At 34.4% G+C, this 16427-nt stretch overlaps 3 protein-coding genes across 8 annotated transcripts in view; 1 reads left to right on the plus strand and 2 right to left on the minus strand.

The window, feature by feature from the left end:
* Positions 1 to 1306: 1306 nt before the first annotated feature.
* Positions 1307 to 5913, minus strand: sertad3 (SERTA domain containing 3). Its single transcript, XM_051134679.1, has 2 exons — positions 5731 to 5913; positions 1307 to 2697 (listed from the first exon to the last, which is right to left on the minus strand). Exon 2 carries the CDS (start codon positions 2687 to 2689, stop codon positions 1877 to 1879), a length of 813 nt encoding a protein of 270 aa, XP_050990636.1. The 5' UTR covers positions 2690 to 2697; positions 5731 to 5913; the 3' UTR covers positions 1307 to 1876.
* A 112-nt stretch (positions 5914 to 6025) lies between these two features.
* blvrb (biliverdin reductase B) lies at positions 6026 to 8885 on the minus strand. Its single transcript, XM_051134680.1, has 5 exons — positions 8662 to 8885; positions 7235 to 7398; positions 6856 to 6943; positions 6633 to 6764; positions 6026 to 6519 (listed from the first exon to the last, which is right to left on the minus strand). The coding sequence occupies exons 1-5, from the start codon at positions 8744 to 8746 to the stop codon at positions 6365 to 6367; spliced, it is 624 nt and encodes a 207-aa protein (XP_050990637.1). The 5' UTR covers positions 8747 to 8885; the 3' UTR covers positions 6026 to 6364.
* A 2181-nt stretch (positions 8886 to 11066) lies between these two features.
* The window catches only part of LOC127180540 (spectrin beta chain, non-erythrocytic 4), a 93819-nt gene continuing 88458 nt past the window's right edge, over positions 11067 to 16427 (plus strand). For 4 of the 6 annotated variants that reach the window (XM_051134663.1, XM_051134664.1, XM_051134665.1 and 1 more), the window contains exon 1: positions 11068 to 11470. The gene's annotated coding sequence lies outside the window, so the exon portion shown is untranslated. Of the gene's footprint in view, positions 11471 to 16427 lie in introns of all 6 variants that reach the window. The other 2 variants (XR_007829661.1, XR_007829662.1) reach the window with 1 other exon arrangement.

The following is a 16427-nucleotide window of genomic DNA, read 5'->3' on the forward strand; positions in this document are numbered from 1 at the left end:
AGTGTGATTTATGAGATTTGTTTGAATAAAATTTTAATGAGTTAAAAACTGAATATACATTGAACCAAACACTATTATAACATCTTACCTATTATACCATCTAACATCTTAGATGATAATTTAGTATACTTTATTTTTGACAAAACATCTACATTTCAGTTTGCGACTGCACATTTTCGATAGTGGTAGCGACCACATCACATTACAGAATTTTAAGCCACATATTAAAACACTACTAAAGCATACTGAAATACTAAAACTTTGCATAACTGTACTAAAAGTATTTCCCAACCCAGTCCTCAAATATGAGGATTATGTGTTTCCTTTTGTCACTACCAAAACAATGATGACATGTTTCAGTCGTGACTGTTACGTTAGTGACAATTTTATGGGATAACACCCCCCAAAAAACCAAAGATATCACTACCAAAACAAACAACAAATTTTAGATACTTAGATACTCTGAACTGGGGAGCTGCGTTTCATTGAGGGACATTTCTGAAGCAGAACATGATGCCTTCCCTTCAGAAACTGGGCCGAACGGCAGTTTTCCAACATGAAAATGATCCCAAACACAACACCAAGATGACAGTTGCCTTACTAAGGAAGGTCCAGATGAAGGTGATCTGACCTGAACCCTATTGAGCACCTATGGGGCATCCTGGAGAAGCACCATGTGTCGAACATCCAGCAGCTCCATGATGTGATTATAGAGGATTTGAAGAGGATCCCAGCAACAACCTATGCAGCTCTGGTGAATTCCATGCACAGAATGATTTAGGCAGTGCTAGACAACAATGGTTTGACACAAAATATTGACACTTTGGACACAGTTTTGAGAAGTTCACTTAGGGTGTACCCACTTTTGTTGCCAGCTGTTTTGACAAAAATGGCTGTATGTTGAGTTATTTTTAGGGGGCGGTAAATATACACCGCTATACAAGCTGCACATTGACTACTCTAAAATATATCCAAGTTTCATTTCTATAGTATTGTCCCTTGAGAAGATATACTAAAATGATTGCTGAAATGTGAAGGGTGTACTCACTTTTGTGAGATACTCTATATATATTTGGCTTACTGATGTGTTAAATATTACTGTAGGTTTCAATAGATAATAAAATAATTTTAGTAAACATCTAAGATGTGAATACCTAAATGTTTAAATATTTTTTTGGTTGTGGGACAGTAGTACTGTAGAATGGCCCATATATGAAATCATTGTCCCCATTTATGGCATTCTGTCCAAACAGCCATTTGACACCCCCTTTTAAACATAATTCCTCTTTTAGCCACTTGATGTCACCAAGTACCACTTTATTTAAAGTACAACAATAGAATACAAAGAGTGATTAATATTCATAATTTCATACTGACATAGTAAATATTTTGCATAGGCATCTACATGTTCATCTGCTGAAACAGCACCAGTATATTCATAATGCTCATGTAACATTTACTGCACATTATAATATACACAATCTCATTTTAATGACCTTTAAATGACGCTGTTAATGACAACCTGCAAACTATATAAAGATACATTATAAAATTTAAGGATTGGACTCAATGAAAAGTGCATATTTTAGGGAAAATCATTTCATAAAGTAATACAAAAAAAAACACAAAATGGCACATTTGGAAGGACTTGATTCATAACAACAGGTGCTTTGTTAAATAATTCTGCATGAACGCCAATTTCTTGAACCATCAGCTGACTCTAAGATCAACTACTTTGAACATGACAAGTTGTTAGACACGAGGTAGCAAATCATAATCAGTCTTGTTCAATCCCTTGTGCTAGTGGAAATTTCTTCAGTGCACCTTCATAAAAACTGTTTACAACCTCAATGTCAGGAACATGATGATATCTAAATCAGCTTTGCGGGTACGTTCGCATGAGGATGTCCATGACATGCTCTATCTCCTGGATTTCCCATGTGGCCTGACCGTGAGAGACGAAAGATGACGAAGAGGACGCTGATGGCGATCTGGACAGGGATGGAAGATACTTCACTAGATCGTCGGTCGTGACGGAAAAACCTTGCAGAAGGTTCACCTCCGGCTCGAACACAGACGTGTCGATGTCTAGAAGAAGTTTGTCTAGAGCTACATCCTGAGAAAAACCTGGACACATGGCCTCTGTTTTGATGGACGATGCCATGTCGGACGTTCTTTCAGTCCTCTGAGAATATTGAGTTAGATTCTCTACAGAGCTGAGCGGAGCCCGTTGAGATGCACAATGCCCTTGACCGGCGTCGATGACTGTATCTAGATCTTTGAGAATGGCAGAAATGGCTGAAGATAAGGAGAAATCCTCCTCTGAAGTCCAGGCCATGAAATCGTCCTCCATATTTTCAGTGTTCAGTGAGAACTGAGGTGAAAGAGGTTCGGTTGGAGGGGACAATCGGGGAAAATTGGGCTGTGGATGCAACCCGGTTTGATTTTTTGTTTGTGTGGGAATTTTTACAGCGGACAGCGATTCGACCTGCGCCCGCACCTCGGACTGAACCTGCCGCAGTGTGTTGTTGATCAGAACCGACCGTAATAAGCAGGGCTCCACAAGAGCCTGGTCACGGTGGAACTTCTCCATGGAGATGTCCAACACGGACTGGAGCTGACTTTCCCAAGCAGATCCTCCTCCCTCGTCCTCCCTGCGGAGTTTGCGCTTCTGTCCCTTGGCCACCATTTCTCACACTGCAAAACAACAGTGAGTTTGAGTTAAGACGGCTCTTATGAGGAAATGTTTTGGTATTTCCAAAACAAAACACACACTTCACACAGTAGGGTAAGAATGATGGAAAATGATTTAAAAAGCCATCTTACCACACTATTTGCTGAAGCTTTACAGAATGTATTACTGATTTTTAAATTATATAATTCATATAAAATCCCAGTAAAAGACATTAATCTGAATGTAAATTTATTATATGACTTTTATACAGTGATATGAATATATAAATATTTAATTTTCCATATTTTAACTGAATATACGCTACCAGTCAAAAGTTTTTGAACAGTAAGATTTTTTTTTTTTTTTTTTAAAGAAGTCTCTTCTGCTCAGTAAGCCTCCATTTATTTGATTCAATAAAAAGAAAAAGCAGTACTGTTGTGAAATATTTTTACTATTTGAAATAACTGCTTTCTATTTAAAAAATATTTTAAAATGTAATTTATTCTTGTGATCAAAACTAAATTTTCAGCATCATTACTCCAATCTTCAGTGTCACATGATCCTTCAGAAATCATTCTAATATGTTGATTTCCTGCTCAATAAACATGTATTATTATTATCATCAGGATTCTTTGATTAATAAAAAGACCCAAAGATCAGCATTTATCTGAAATAAAAAGCTTTTGTAACATGATACACTATTACATTCAAAAGCTTGGAATCAGAGTTTATTTTTTATTTTTTGGAAAGAAATTACAAAAATTAATACTTTTATTTAGCAAGGACGCTTTAAATTGTTCAAAAGTGATGACAAAGACATTTATATTACAAAAGATTTGTATTTGAGATAAAAGCTGTTCTTCTGAACTTTCTATTCATCAAAGAAACCTGAAAAAAAATTGATTTTTGATTAGCAATTCAGAATATTAGAATGATTTCTGAAGGATCATGTGACTGGAGTAATGATGCTAAAAATTCAGCTTTGAAATCACAGGAATAAATTAATATATTTAACCCTCTACGGTACGCAATATGATATCAATGACGAAAAAATTATTTGTGATGTTTTTCCTGCTTAAAATTGGACACTATAACAATATCAATAAACATTTTTATAATTTTTTCTATTTATTTATTTTTGTACCACAACGGACAAAATTAAACATTTGATATTTTCATGCAGAAAAAAATAATCAATTTATTTAAAACACCAGTTTCTTTAATCAAACATTTGAACAAATAGATTTATCACACTTTTGATGTTTTGCACATCTCATATTTAACAAAAAGTAAGATTTCATACCCACATGTTGCTTTCAGGCAACACTGTACCATCGTGGATCACAAGTATCACCAAACTATCATATCTGTTCTCATACCAAAAATTATAATTACTGTTGTTTCAAAGTAAAAAAATAAATAAAATTATCATAACCTTATGCTAATATATAACTTTTCCTTACAAGCATGCACATACACACACAAGCACATGCATGTAAAATCTCCTTCCTCACTAATGACTTCTCACTGCTTGTGAAAGCTAAGAAAACACTTCCTCTCAACAGAATATGTGCAGATATTGTATATCAATTACAATTCTTATAAATGCATTACAATATCATGCAAAAATGCAAATACAGTTAGATAATTCTAACTTTTTTTTTCTTCTTACAAATATCATATACATGTATGCTATGCTATATGCCTGGTATGGCCATATGTGATTCCATTACGGTACAATGTTGCCTTGAGGCAACATGCAGTTTTTTGTAATTTCCTATGATATATCTGATGATATATTATGAAAGGTTTTTGAAAATACTTCTTTACTAATCAGTGAAGGTGATTCAGATTTTTTGTTGGCAATTATATGAATGAAAATTTATGAAAACTGCACCTTTCTCTGGACAAAATATGGAGTCATGCGCACATGTCCTGAAAGAGGGAGCAAAATAGACCCCTATGGGCCATGTGACCACTTTTTTGCAATTTCATTTGTTAGTATTTGACTTCTTCTTTACTAAGATAGCACTGAATCATTAAATGGGTGGCTCATTTTATTTAAAAAAACAAAAATAGGCTGTGTTGCCTGGAGGCAACACGGAACCATAGAGGGTTAAAAATATATTCAAATAGAAAACAGTTATTTTAACTAGTAAAAAAAAAAAAAAAAAATTAAAACTTTTGACTGATAGTGTATGTCAGAACAACACTATGAATGCAAATTGAATAATTTCTCTCAATTAACCTAAAGACTTTAATAAACAGATCAGATATCAGAAATGTACAATGTACTCACTGAATGACTCAATAACCCCATGAAGTACAAAAACATTACATTTTAAAACTATAAAAAACAGCATCTCACCCCAAGGGTCTAATTTTACCTTTTTACTTTTAAAAAATGTTTTTGACTCCACAATTCCTGATTAAAAATAAACATAAAACAGTATCAACGAACTCAAAAAATGATATTCAGCATTTCAATGTCACAAATCACTATTTTCTAGAGACACAAAAATAGCTCAGTTCTTTGACTGACTAAATCTCACACATGTTGATATTCACATCAAATAAAAAAAAATAAGAAGAGTAAATTCGTTAAAAGTTTTGAGATCGGATTTTGCCATATTTCATCAAGAGGAAAAAAAGGTAGTAGGAATAGCAATATTTAATAGAATTACTTAAATAAACGACTATAACTAATTGATAGAAATGAGGCCAATTGTTTTGCAAACTCTAGTTAGGACTTAATGTATCATGTTTAATATGTCGAAAGCTTATATTGTATCTATTTCGAAGACGAAATCGGCCTGTATGAATTGCGACAACTTGATAATCATTTTTAACACAGAAAAAGTCCTTAGTTCGAATTAAACTACGCATACTTACTGTATCAGGCTTCTAGAACAGCAACTGACTACTAAAGTAACATTATAAATCGACACAAAAACAAGTATACAATGTATCCACAAGTTTGTGTGAGCAGAAATCAGTGCGCTAGCTTAGCATGTTAACGATTCACAATTACTTCACGAATTACATGTTTTACTCACCTGTAAAGTATGTAAACTACCTCCAAACTCGACGTAACTCTTGTAAGCTTATATATTCATTCGACTTGTATAAATCAAATAACGCTGCCGAAGCGCCGGGTGACTAGAATCGTTTGCTGGAATTTTTTTGTCCCGCCAGTGATTCAATCAGTTCTGACGTCAGGCGCGAGAGGAATGCCGGGTATTGTAGTTGCAAATAAGTACCTACTAGTTTTTGTATCCAAAAAATAACAGTTAAACAGGGTACAAAATAGGTTTTACACCATATAATATACTACCCATGTAAACGAGAAACTAGAACTTTGTAAACTCACATCTTTATTTAAAAACGGAAAATAAAATGATTACATTATTAGGCAAATTACATCGTTTTTTGTTCAATGATTCTTAAGGCAAAACAAAACTGTGAGGAGTTCATCAGTCCAACAATCTAATCTAAACTATGATTAACTATAGGTGTTTTTATGAAAAAAAAAAAATTAAAATCAGTAATCTTAAAAAATTGTTATTTGACACTTCTGGTTGCAGAACTCATCATGAGTAAAGCATTTCTACAATGGCATGAGCAGCAAAAAATAAAGTCATTTTGTCCAGTGCAGAATAAAGCAACAATTACTAAATGTCCCTGAGTAGATTAACTATATTCTCCACAAACTCCAACTGTCTTTCCATCCCAATCAGAAATGGAAAGGCACTTGACAAAGAAATGGCCCAGGTCATATTTGGAGATAACTCTTCCTTTCAGCATGTTCTCAGTCACAGTGTATTTTTCTGTCAGTGGTTTGTCACCTAGAAAGAAAACAATGACATAATTTCTTAAACATACAGTAAAAGTCCTGGTCGAAAAATAATCAAAGCAGAAATGAAATCCATATTTTTAGGGATGTTTTAGTTCTCATTACTTGCGATATGTGGAGGCATGACCGCTACATAGTCCAATCCTGACTCCTTCAAGACAGTGTACATTCGGTCATGATCTTCAGTGACCGGCACCAGGCGAGGAGGAACTTTGGCACGATCCCACAGGAGGAACGCTGGGCAAAGTAAAAGAGACAGATAAAGCAGTTTCTTCATATATCAGTAAGTGCTTGCACGCTAATGAAGTAGAAATGCAGACATCGATACCTGACATGCATGCAATAACTTTGCGGATTCCACGGGCTTTCATGACCTCCAGAATGTTCCGGGTTCCCTCAGACATCATCGTTGTGGGACCAGCAGACAAAATTTCAGAGAAGTAAGTAAATGAAGTGCACTTAGTTCACTGCTAGATGGATAATACTTGTTTAAAATTATTAGTAACATCAAGCCCTTTTGATTTTCACCCACTAATTTCATTTTTTACTCTGAATTATGTCACAACACGAAAGTAAAACAGGTTTTTCATGCTGATTTCATTTAGAATTTTGAGTGAAATTGAATTCATATCTAGTAAGAATGATGCATGACCAAGAACAAAAAATGTAATTACTAAGTGAAGTTGTTTCGAGTTTTAAGTGAACTCACTGAGATCATTTCTTGTCCCTAGAATGATGATGACTGCATCTTGTCCCTCCAGGGTCTTCTTCACATCTTCTTTGTTCAGAACGTCTCCTACCACCACTCTGGAGGCCTTGTGGTCTGGAGGAAGCCTTGCAGCGTCTCTCACCAGGACAGTCACATTGTAACCTAGAAAAGCCAAATTTCTAAGTGAAACTCAGTAAAACAAGAAAATGAAAGATCATGCAAGTGCTTGTTTGGTCACATAAAATACCACAACCAAGCACAGCCTACAGCCAAAGTAATTTTGAAAATATCTCATAAGAAATTAAGAAAATTATCATTTACTAAAAGTTAACGACCTACTTTTTTATTTTAATGTCAATTTATTTAAAAAGAAGCCAAAGTGAGCACTATTTTGGTACTAATTTGTATATCCCCTAGTAAAAAATTAATAGATTTAAAATGCATTCATTTTATACCAAGTATATACAGTAATAATTCTATATATTTTTATACCAAGTATATAAAAATTGTAATTAAACTTTATTTGGAGAACTACTTGTGCACAATGCGCATTTCTTAATATTAAGCCTAAAATATGTTTGATATTTAAATAATATTGGTTTAAATACAAAATATTTAGAGTACACTTGCAATAGTTTCACTTTAGCACAATCAAATACACTTACGTATATCTTTAGTTGGCTTTCAACAATACCTCTGCACAATTAAAGGGCGTTAAGTACAAAATTAGTTGCTCAAATTTAGCAGACTTTAAATATGCCAGTTTAGTATACTAAAAGTACAATTGCAGAGTATTTTTATTAAGTACATAATGCATGTAAATGTATTTCTAGTATACTTAGCATGAAATAAAAGTATTTTAAATACATTTTAGTATATTTATTTTTCTCTAGTCTTGTCTACCTTTACATATTCATTTTATATTCATGTATAAATATGACAATGACAATGACAATGAATCCATCTAAAAAATGTAGGCAAGCTGATCAAGACCTCTGCAGTGTTCAGATAAAAACTGTCCGTTTATGCTTATCTTTAACATGCGTACTATGACTCAGCAAGTTAGTTATTATGCATGACTAAGAAGTTTCACAAGTCTCGTGATCACAAAGTAACAAAACATAACAACTAAAACAAAAATAACATTTTAAAAACGACTGAACCCACAGAAAAACGCAAGTTCAACAACATTTGTTGGGTTTGTGTTATTAATAAACAACTCAACGACTATGTTAATCCTGCATTCATTTAGTAAATATGAACGATCCAACTTTCCACACGAGTTTCTATTTTTAAACTAAGTCACATCTTTGCTAGGTCAAACACAACCTCTGCATTGAAATATCGGTAAGCGCATAAGAAGATGAAACATTTTAAATGTTTAAACAGCTTATTTATACTTCAAGTGTCATTGTGTAACTGTACCTGCGGCCACTGCAATAGGTAAGGTCGCTAACCCCGTCATCCCCGTGCTGCCGAATATCGCCACATTTTTTACAGCATCAGACATACTGGCGAGTCCCTAGGTCAGTTCCACGTGTAAAGAGAGATTTTACTGTAAAAACCCAAGCTCTATGTGTAGCTGCAATCCTGATCTTGAACGCTTATGTCACTGCTGTTATGTGGGTAACGCCTCCTTCAGGAAACTAGGGAGGGTTTTTTGATCCCTATAGTATTGTGACAAGCTCCGCCTTTGATCTGATCTCTGTTTGCTGTTGTTGCTACGACTACATGAATGACTGTTCAACTGGCCAATCGCTGCTTTCGTGTAAATAGCGCTAACCAATCACCGCAAAGAATGCTCGGGTCAAGGGCGGAGCTTGTCTGTGGATGAATGTAACACGATTATAGCTCCTCCTAAAACGTTTTTAAAGGTGAAACGACAACTAAATATCTGCAAAACTGCTCACTTTCGTATTTTGACTCCCTTTTAGAATATAAAGAGTTATGATCAATCATTAAATGTATTATAATTTCATTTTAATACCATAATTTATAACTATGGGTTTCCATGATTATGTGTTGTTTACTGTCAAACAAAGGTGGGTTAGTAAATTACAGTGCATCTTTGGCATCCACCTGCTATAGAGAATGACTTTGGGTCCCACTTTATATTAGGTGGCCTTAACTACTATGTACTTATATTTAAATTAATCATTTGGTACAATGCACTTATTGTGTACATGTTTTTACATTGCACTTATATTTTAAAAAATACCTATTACATCATCTGTAATTACATTTATAATTACACTGTTGACTCATCCCTTACACCTTAACCCACCCTTAAACCTATCCATTCCACCAAACCTGTCCCTAACCTTACCCATATCCCACCTTAATAGAAGCAAAAGTATTTTGCAATACAATATGACAATAACATTATTTTTTTGATGTAGGTACATAGTATTTAAGGCCACCTAATATAAAATGTGAACCTCCCTCAAAATAACATCCTGGTAAATTAGCCTATATTTCACAGTTCATAAATGTATATTTCATGAACTAATGTATACAAACCTATAGAAAAATATGCTTTGTACCATAAATATTCTTTTTACCCCTATATTAATGTAGGTGATAAAACTGAGGAGTATATGTTAAGATGACTGGACCTTAACCTTAAGTATAATAATAATACTTGTATATAGGCTATAATATTAATTAAATAAAATTGTGTACTTCAAAAAAAAAAAAGTACAAAAAAAAAAAAAAAAATTAAGTGTAGTTAAAAAAAAAAGTACACAAAAAAAAAAAAAAAAACCTGCATGACTATTTCTCTTACTTCTCTGCACTTAATAATAATATCAAATGAACATTTTTTTTACTTCTAAATTGTTGTTTTGTATTGTTTGAATAATATTTTGTCATGCTTTAAAGATGTTCACTTATTTATTTAGATGTGTTAACGAACATTTAAATAAATTTACTTGATAATTGATAATACTTTTTATTATAAATGTGATCATTTTATTTTTAAATATAATATTACAAAATTTTATAATATATATAAATATAGCTACTATATTTTAGTTTAATAATTTATCGTTTATCCATTTTATTTTATTTGTTTTTAGGTATGATTGTCTTAGTAGTTAAAATAGATGAAAATGAAAAGAGGTTCATAAACAAGTCTAATAATAATAGACAAATAGGTTGCTTGGTCTTACCTCACCGGTCCAGGGTTTGGGGCATTTTTATCTAGCCAGGCTTCAAGACTAACACAGAAAACCAGTTTAGACTAGTTTTTTATTTATTTAGTTTCTAGAAGGGTAGTAGTCTAATTGTAAGCTTGACTGCATGAAAACAGAAAGCTACCCTATATGAGGTCCTCACAAGCATAAATGTGACCCTGGCCTGGACCACAAAACCAGTCGGGTAGCACGGGTATATTTGTAGCAATAGCCAACAATACATTGCATGTGTCAAAATTAACGATTTGTCTTTTATCCCAAAAATCATTAGGACATTAAGGTCATGTTCCATGAATATATTTTGTAATTTTCTACCGTAAATATATCAAAACTTAATTTTTGATTAGTAATATGCATTGCTAAGAGCTTCATTTGGACAACTTTAAAGGTGATTTTCTCAATATTTTGTTTTTTTCCACCCTCAGATTCCAGATATTTAAATAGTTGTATCTCGGCCAAATATTGTACTATCCCAACAAATAATTAAATGAAAAGCTTATTTATTCAGCTTTCAGGTGATGTATTTAATTTAATTTTTTTTTTTTAAATTGACCCTTATGACTGGTTTTGTGGTCCAGGGTCATAAATGTACTAGTGTGTCTATGTGTGTGTGTGTGTGTGTGTGTGTGTGTGTGTGTGCGCGTGGCTTCCCCATCACACTGCTGCTGTATCCTCCGCGTTATTGAGAGCGCAGGGAGAGAGAGAGCGTGCGCGTATCCGGTGCACGGGATATCCGAGCACACCGGCGATCTGACCGAGCAAGCAAATCTGGCCTCAGACACATTTTTAATGTGATGCGTGTGATATGACCCTTGAAGAAGCCGCGTACTGACCGGTGTCATCGAATGTACCGAGTGTCGTTTTGCGCCACGCATCCCCTTCTCCTGCTCATCGCATCGGCGCGCCGCGTACCTGACTGAAGTATGCCAGAGAAAAGAGACATCGCTGAATCCATCCGGGATTATTCATACACCGCATGAGAAGCATCTTACCTCGCTGATCTGTGCCATAATCATTCATCCTTAGGAGTGGGTGTGCAGGTAAGGACGCAGTGTATCGCATATGTCCGTACTGGAGAACAGTGATTCACGTACGTTGTTATAACGTCCGCTGATCCCCGTATGGTGAATGCAGCGACCGGCCTGTGCTGGCCACATACTGCAGTCATTTCTGGGCCGTGTCTTGAGCTGATATTGTGCTTCTTGTAAATGTCAACCGCTTGTTTGGTGTTTAAGAAAGCCAGGCCTTGTATCTCTAATCGCACGCTGCTGCATTGTGCAACACACTGGCCGTTGGACCACAATGAGGAAAGTTGCTTGTAAGCCCAATAAGTGTCAATGTAAAGTCACAGGCCTGAATGGAAGAAAACGTTTGATAGGTGGCGTGAACATTAGATATGTAAGCTGACGAGAATAAACAGCGATGGGTGTAAACGGTGATGGGAATAGTGGTCAACAATGCGGTAAATGCATTGAAGAAATACATCATCCATGCTGGCTGCACCCACAGCTCCAATCATGTGTCAGAAATTAGCAGCAGCAGTGGACTTTTTTGCGTAAAACGTGAACACTTGCTGCCATTCATGACCTGTTTTGCAGTGTGATGTGAGGGTGTCTAATTTATAGATGTTAGTTATTTGAAACAAGAGGCAGGACATATGAGTCATAGTAAGGTTAAATGCAAACCATAGGGTGCATATGTTGGTGTCTGCATTGCTTCTGTTTGTATTATAACCTTACTGTATAAGGAGGTGCAGAAGCTGCACCAAAAGCAGCATATATGGGACAGAAATGTTTGTTTAGATAGACTGTTAAATCCTGCACATATATACAGCAGCTGGAACAGGAATTGCACAGGAATTATAACAGCAAAAAATGTTATGAAATAAAAATATAAAAAATATATTTATAAACAAAGATGTAATTAATAAATGTACTAAAATGTACGGAATATAATAATGTATTAAAATGTACTGATAAAATGTAAATTAGTAAATAATTAAAATTTAAATGCAAAAGATTTAGATAAAATTTTAAAAATAAAATGGAAAATGAACATTTTTGAAATGTTATTTATATTTTTTATATTAAATAACATTCATATTAAGTAATATTAAATTTTACCTTTTAAAAATTCTACCTTCGAGCCACCTTAAATTGACACTTCAGTGACTTTAATTTTCAAATCTCATTTCTTTGTAAAACCATGTGATGTGTCATTTTATGTTTATTGCAAATAATATATAAATATAAAAATATATTAGATTATTTAACTAGAAATTCACAGACTACTTTGAGGTTGAGAATTTACATAAAAAACATATGGTTAGTTTGGATAGGACAATATTTGGCCGAGATACAGCTCTTAGAAAATCTGCAATCTGAGTGTGCGAAAAAATCTAAATATTGTGAAAATCACGTTTAAAGTTGTCCAAATGAAGTTCTTAGCAATGCATGTTACTAATCAAAAACTATGTTTGATATATTTATGGTAGGAAATTTACTAAATATCTTCATGGAACATGATCTTTACTTAATATCATAATGATTTTTGGCACAAAAGAAAAATTGTTAATTTTAACCCACACAATATATTTTTGACTACAGAGCAACAAGCATGTTTTATGTAGTTTTTTTTACTTCTGCAGCCAGTTGATTTAGTGCAAATGCATTTTAAAAAAAATAATCTACACTTACCTTTCGAAGTGACTAGATTGAAGGTTTGCTTTACTAGCAATGGATTTCATAACAAATGTTGGAACTACAAAGAAGCATAGTGTGTGATGTCATAGCCCTAATGCTGTCTGTAGTGTTGACGTTTACTATTCCAATTTCAGTTGGTTGTTTTTTAAAATAAATTGGTGAAATAAAAATTAAATCATATTCGGTTTCTGAAACCCAATACACACAGCTCTGTGTATAAGTGAAAATGTTCAGTGTGTAGTCCGGTTTTATTGATGTCATTGATCCCCAAGCAGATTTTCAGTGGTATAAATTCATCATTATGTCTACATCTGCTTGATTCAATCAAGAAATGAAGAAAGGTGGCAGCTAGCGGAGAGAGACAGAGAGAGAGAAGTCCTCTGCCCGGGGACTGACGGCCTTCATGTTAATGCAGCATGGCATGATCTCCCTCAGGTCCTCCTCGACTCTTTGAGGACTGGATCACTTTTTTATTCCCCTTAAAGCAACATTACAGTCTGAGAAGAAGCTCCAGCTCCTGATCTATATCTGACCTATTTGAGTTTAAATGTAGAATGTCCTTTTTAAAGGGCAGTCGCTGTTTTTGTTGAGGCAGATTCTTCTGTCAGATTATCTACGTCCAGCCCGTCTGCCCCTTTTGCTTGAGAAGATGGAAACTGATTTAGGAACATGATGTCATTATAATATTAAAGCAGGTTTATCCTAATGCTAATTTCTTGATTGTGAGGAGACAGGGTGGATGGTACCTGCTGCTTTGATTAATTAAAAAGAGATAGCTAATTAATATAAGCAGTCCCAGATCAAATCATATTGCATTTTCTGGGCCGGAAGTTCATGGAATTCTGAGAAATGGATTTTAGCATGTGTTCAAATGAGCTGAAATAACAACAATCTTTTACATTAGCTCAAATATTTAATAAATAAACAAACTAGCTGTAGGACATGTCCAAAACTCGATGCATTCCAGTGCTGTGAAAAACTAGGGATCTTGTTATGCACATATTTCACATGCACTAAAAAAATATATTTTTGACTTACTTAAAACAATGTAAATTGTAAAAGTTACAGCCAATAATTTATTACTTTTTCAAAAATCCTAGTTCTAGTTTCATTCAAACCTTAAATTTTGATTAAATATTAATCAAAACGATTTATTTCATGCCAGAAAAAACAGTAACACTTTATTTTAAGGACTAATTCTCACTATTAACTAGTTGCTTATTAGAATACCTATTGCTAGCATATTAGCTGTTTACTACCTTACCTAAACTTAAAAAAAAAAAAATCTGAATATTAGTATGCATATATATATATATATATATACATAAATGTGACTTAATGTTGGTCAATATAATATTTTGGCTTTTTGAACTTAATTTCAGCATTAATATGAAAGTAGAATTTTCATTAATATATGAAAATATGCATCATAGTTTAAGTACTGTCTTAAAGAATCGTAATTTATCTTAAAGAATTTAAATAAATTTAGTACTAATAAATTAAATACATTTTTAACAATATAATACCAGTTAATTTAGAGGATTACATTTTTTAAATATTAAATTAATAATTAAATTAATATAAAAAAAAAAAAATTAGTATAAATAATAACTGAAGTGAGTGAAGCTAGTATATGTTCTGCACTGCACAAGGAAAAATACTGTTTAAACAATTTCTTTTGATTTTTTTCTATGTTGAAAATGTTATTTCCTTATAGACGAACTAAACAAAACCATGAATTTCCATGAGACCAGTTGACAGTCGTTTCACATTTTTTTCAGTGTGTGAATTATGGTCAGCTGTGGAGTTCTAGTGTCCTTTCGATTACATCATTGTCCCTACATCATTTCTTAGTGAAACTGTGTATCACTACAGAAGTGAAAGGCTGAGCAGAGTTTACGTTTGTCAGCTCTGTAAGAGAGGATAAGATTTATCGACTGGCCGGTACTCGGAGGAAGGTCCAGAGCAAAGCCATATAATAATCAGCAATACTCTGCAAGGGACAGCAGTAGAATAAGGCTTCAGCTCTTTGATTTACCCACCTTTAAAAAAAAAAAAAAACAGGTCTTTTCGACACATTTACTCGCTAGAATCCACAATCCATCAACCAGAACTACTGATTTTGCCTTAAACCTCAGAAGATAAATGACCTGAATCAAATGCAGTCACTGTGTGTGCGCGGTGCGGTCGAGTCTGATTCTTGAGACGGCTTGTGAGGAGTGGAGTTAATTGTGAACGTGTGAACGCCTGAAGTCTTGTGCTCCTCTCACAGCTGTGTTTGTTTGTCGAGAAGAAACACATGTCAGTCAGATCCTGCAGTTAGAGGCCTGTCATGTCCGTGGACACCAGGTGCTGGGGAGGAATAAAGCCCCAACAGGTCTAGTTTAAGGACAAGAGAGCCTGACATGAGGTCAAACTGTTCTGGTATCAGAGAAGTGGGGAGGGAAACCCTTGATACATTATACTGACTCACAATGTTATTCAATACAGAGGTTGTGTAAGAGATACATTGCAAATTAGTTTTCTTACTAGATAAATTTCCGTGCGTGTCTGGATGTTGTTTGTGTATTATTAATATGTGAACCCTTGTGAGAAAGAAGTATGCTAAATTGTATTGAAAGTGCACATTAAGTGTGCACTTAAGTACACTTTTAAAGGGGTCATCGGATGCAAAGTTCACTTTTAAATGTTGCATGAACATTAATGTGTGTTGGCAGTGTATGTACACATCTATCCTATAATGGTAAAAATCCATGCAGTGGTTTTTAATTAATTGGTAAAAATAATATTCCCTTTTTCAAATCGAGCCAACCATCGACTGCTCCCATGATAGTTGATTGACATGAGCGTCTTACCTCAGACCCGCCTTAAATCAGCTGTAACAGTCCGACCTCCATTGTTTCGATGTTGGAGCAGGGATGTAAGTTAGACAAGGATATCTCAGATTGAGCGATTGAGGTGTTGTGTTGCTGGATGTAATAATGAACATAGTGGTCGTCATTTACTCCCAACATCTGAGCCGCTGAAGATGCAGTGGATTATGTTTGATTGTGAAGGGAATGCGCCTCCCGATCTACATATATCCGTCTATGTTCGCACAAATCATTCGTGATCCAGCTTCACTTACAGCAGAAGTGAGTATAAGGTTTTTTTATGAATCTCTGCAATCACCTTTCATAATAACGTGCTAGTTAGCAAGTTTAGCGGCTAAAGTAAACAGGCTCGTCACTCCACAGAGAGGAGAGAGGGGCGGGGCGAGCAGAGCTCATTAACATTTAAAGCAACCTCGACCAGA

Source organism: Labeo rohita, chromosome 18, assembly GCF_022985175.1.
Source record: "Labeo rohita strain BAU-BD-2019 chromosome 18, IGBB_LRoh.1.0, whole genome shotgun sequence".
Lineage (NCBI taxonomy): Eukaryota > Metazoa > Chordata > Actinopteri > Cypriniformes > Cyprinidae > Labeo > Labeo rohita.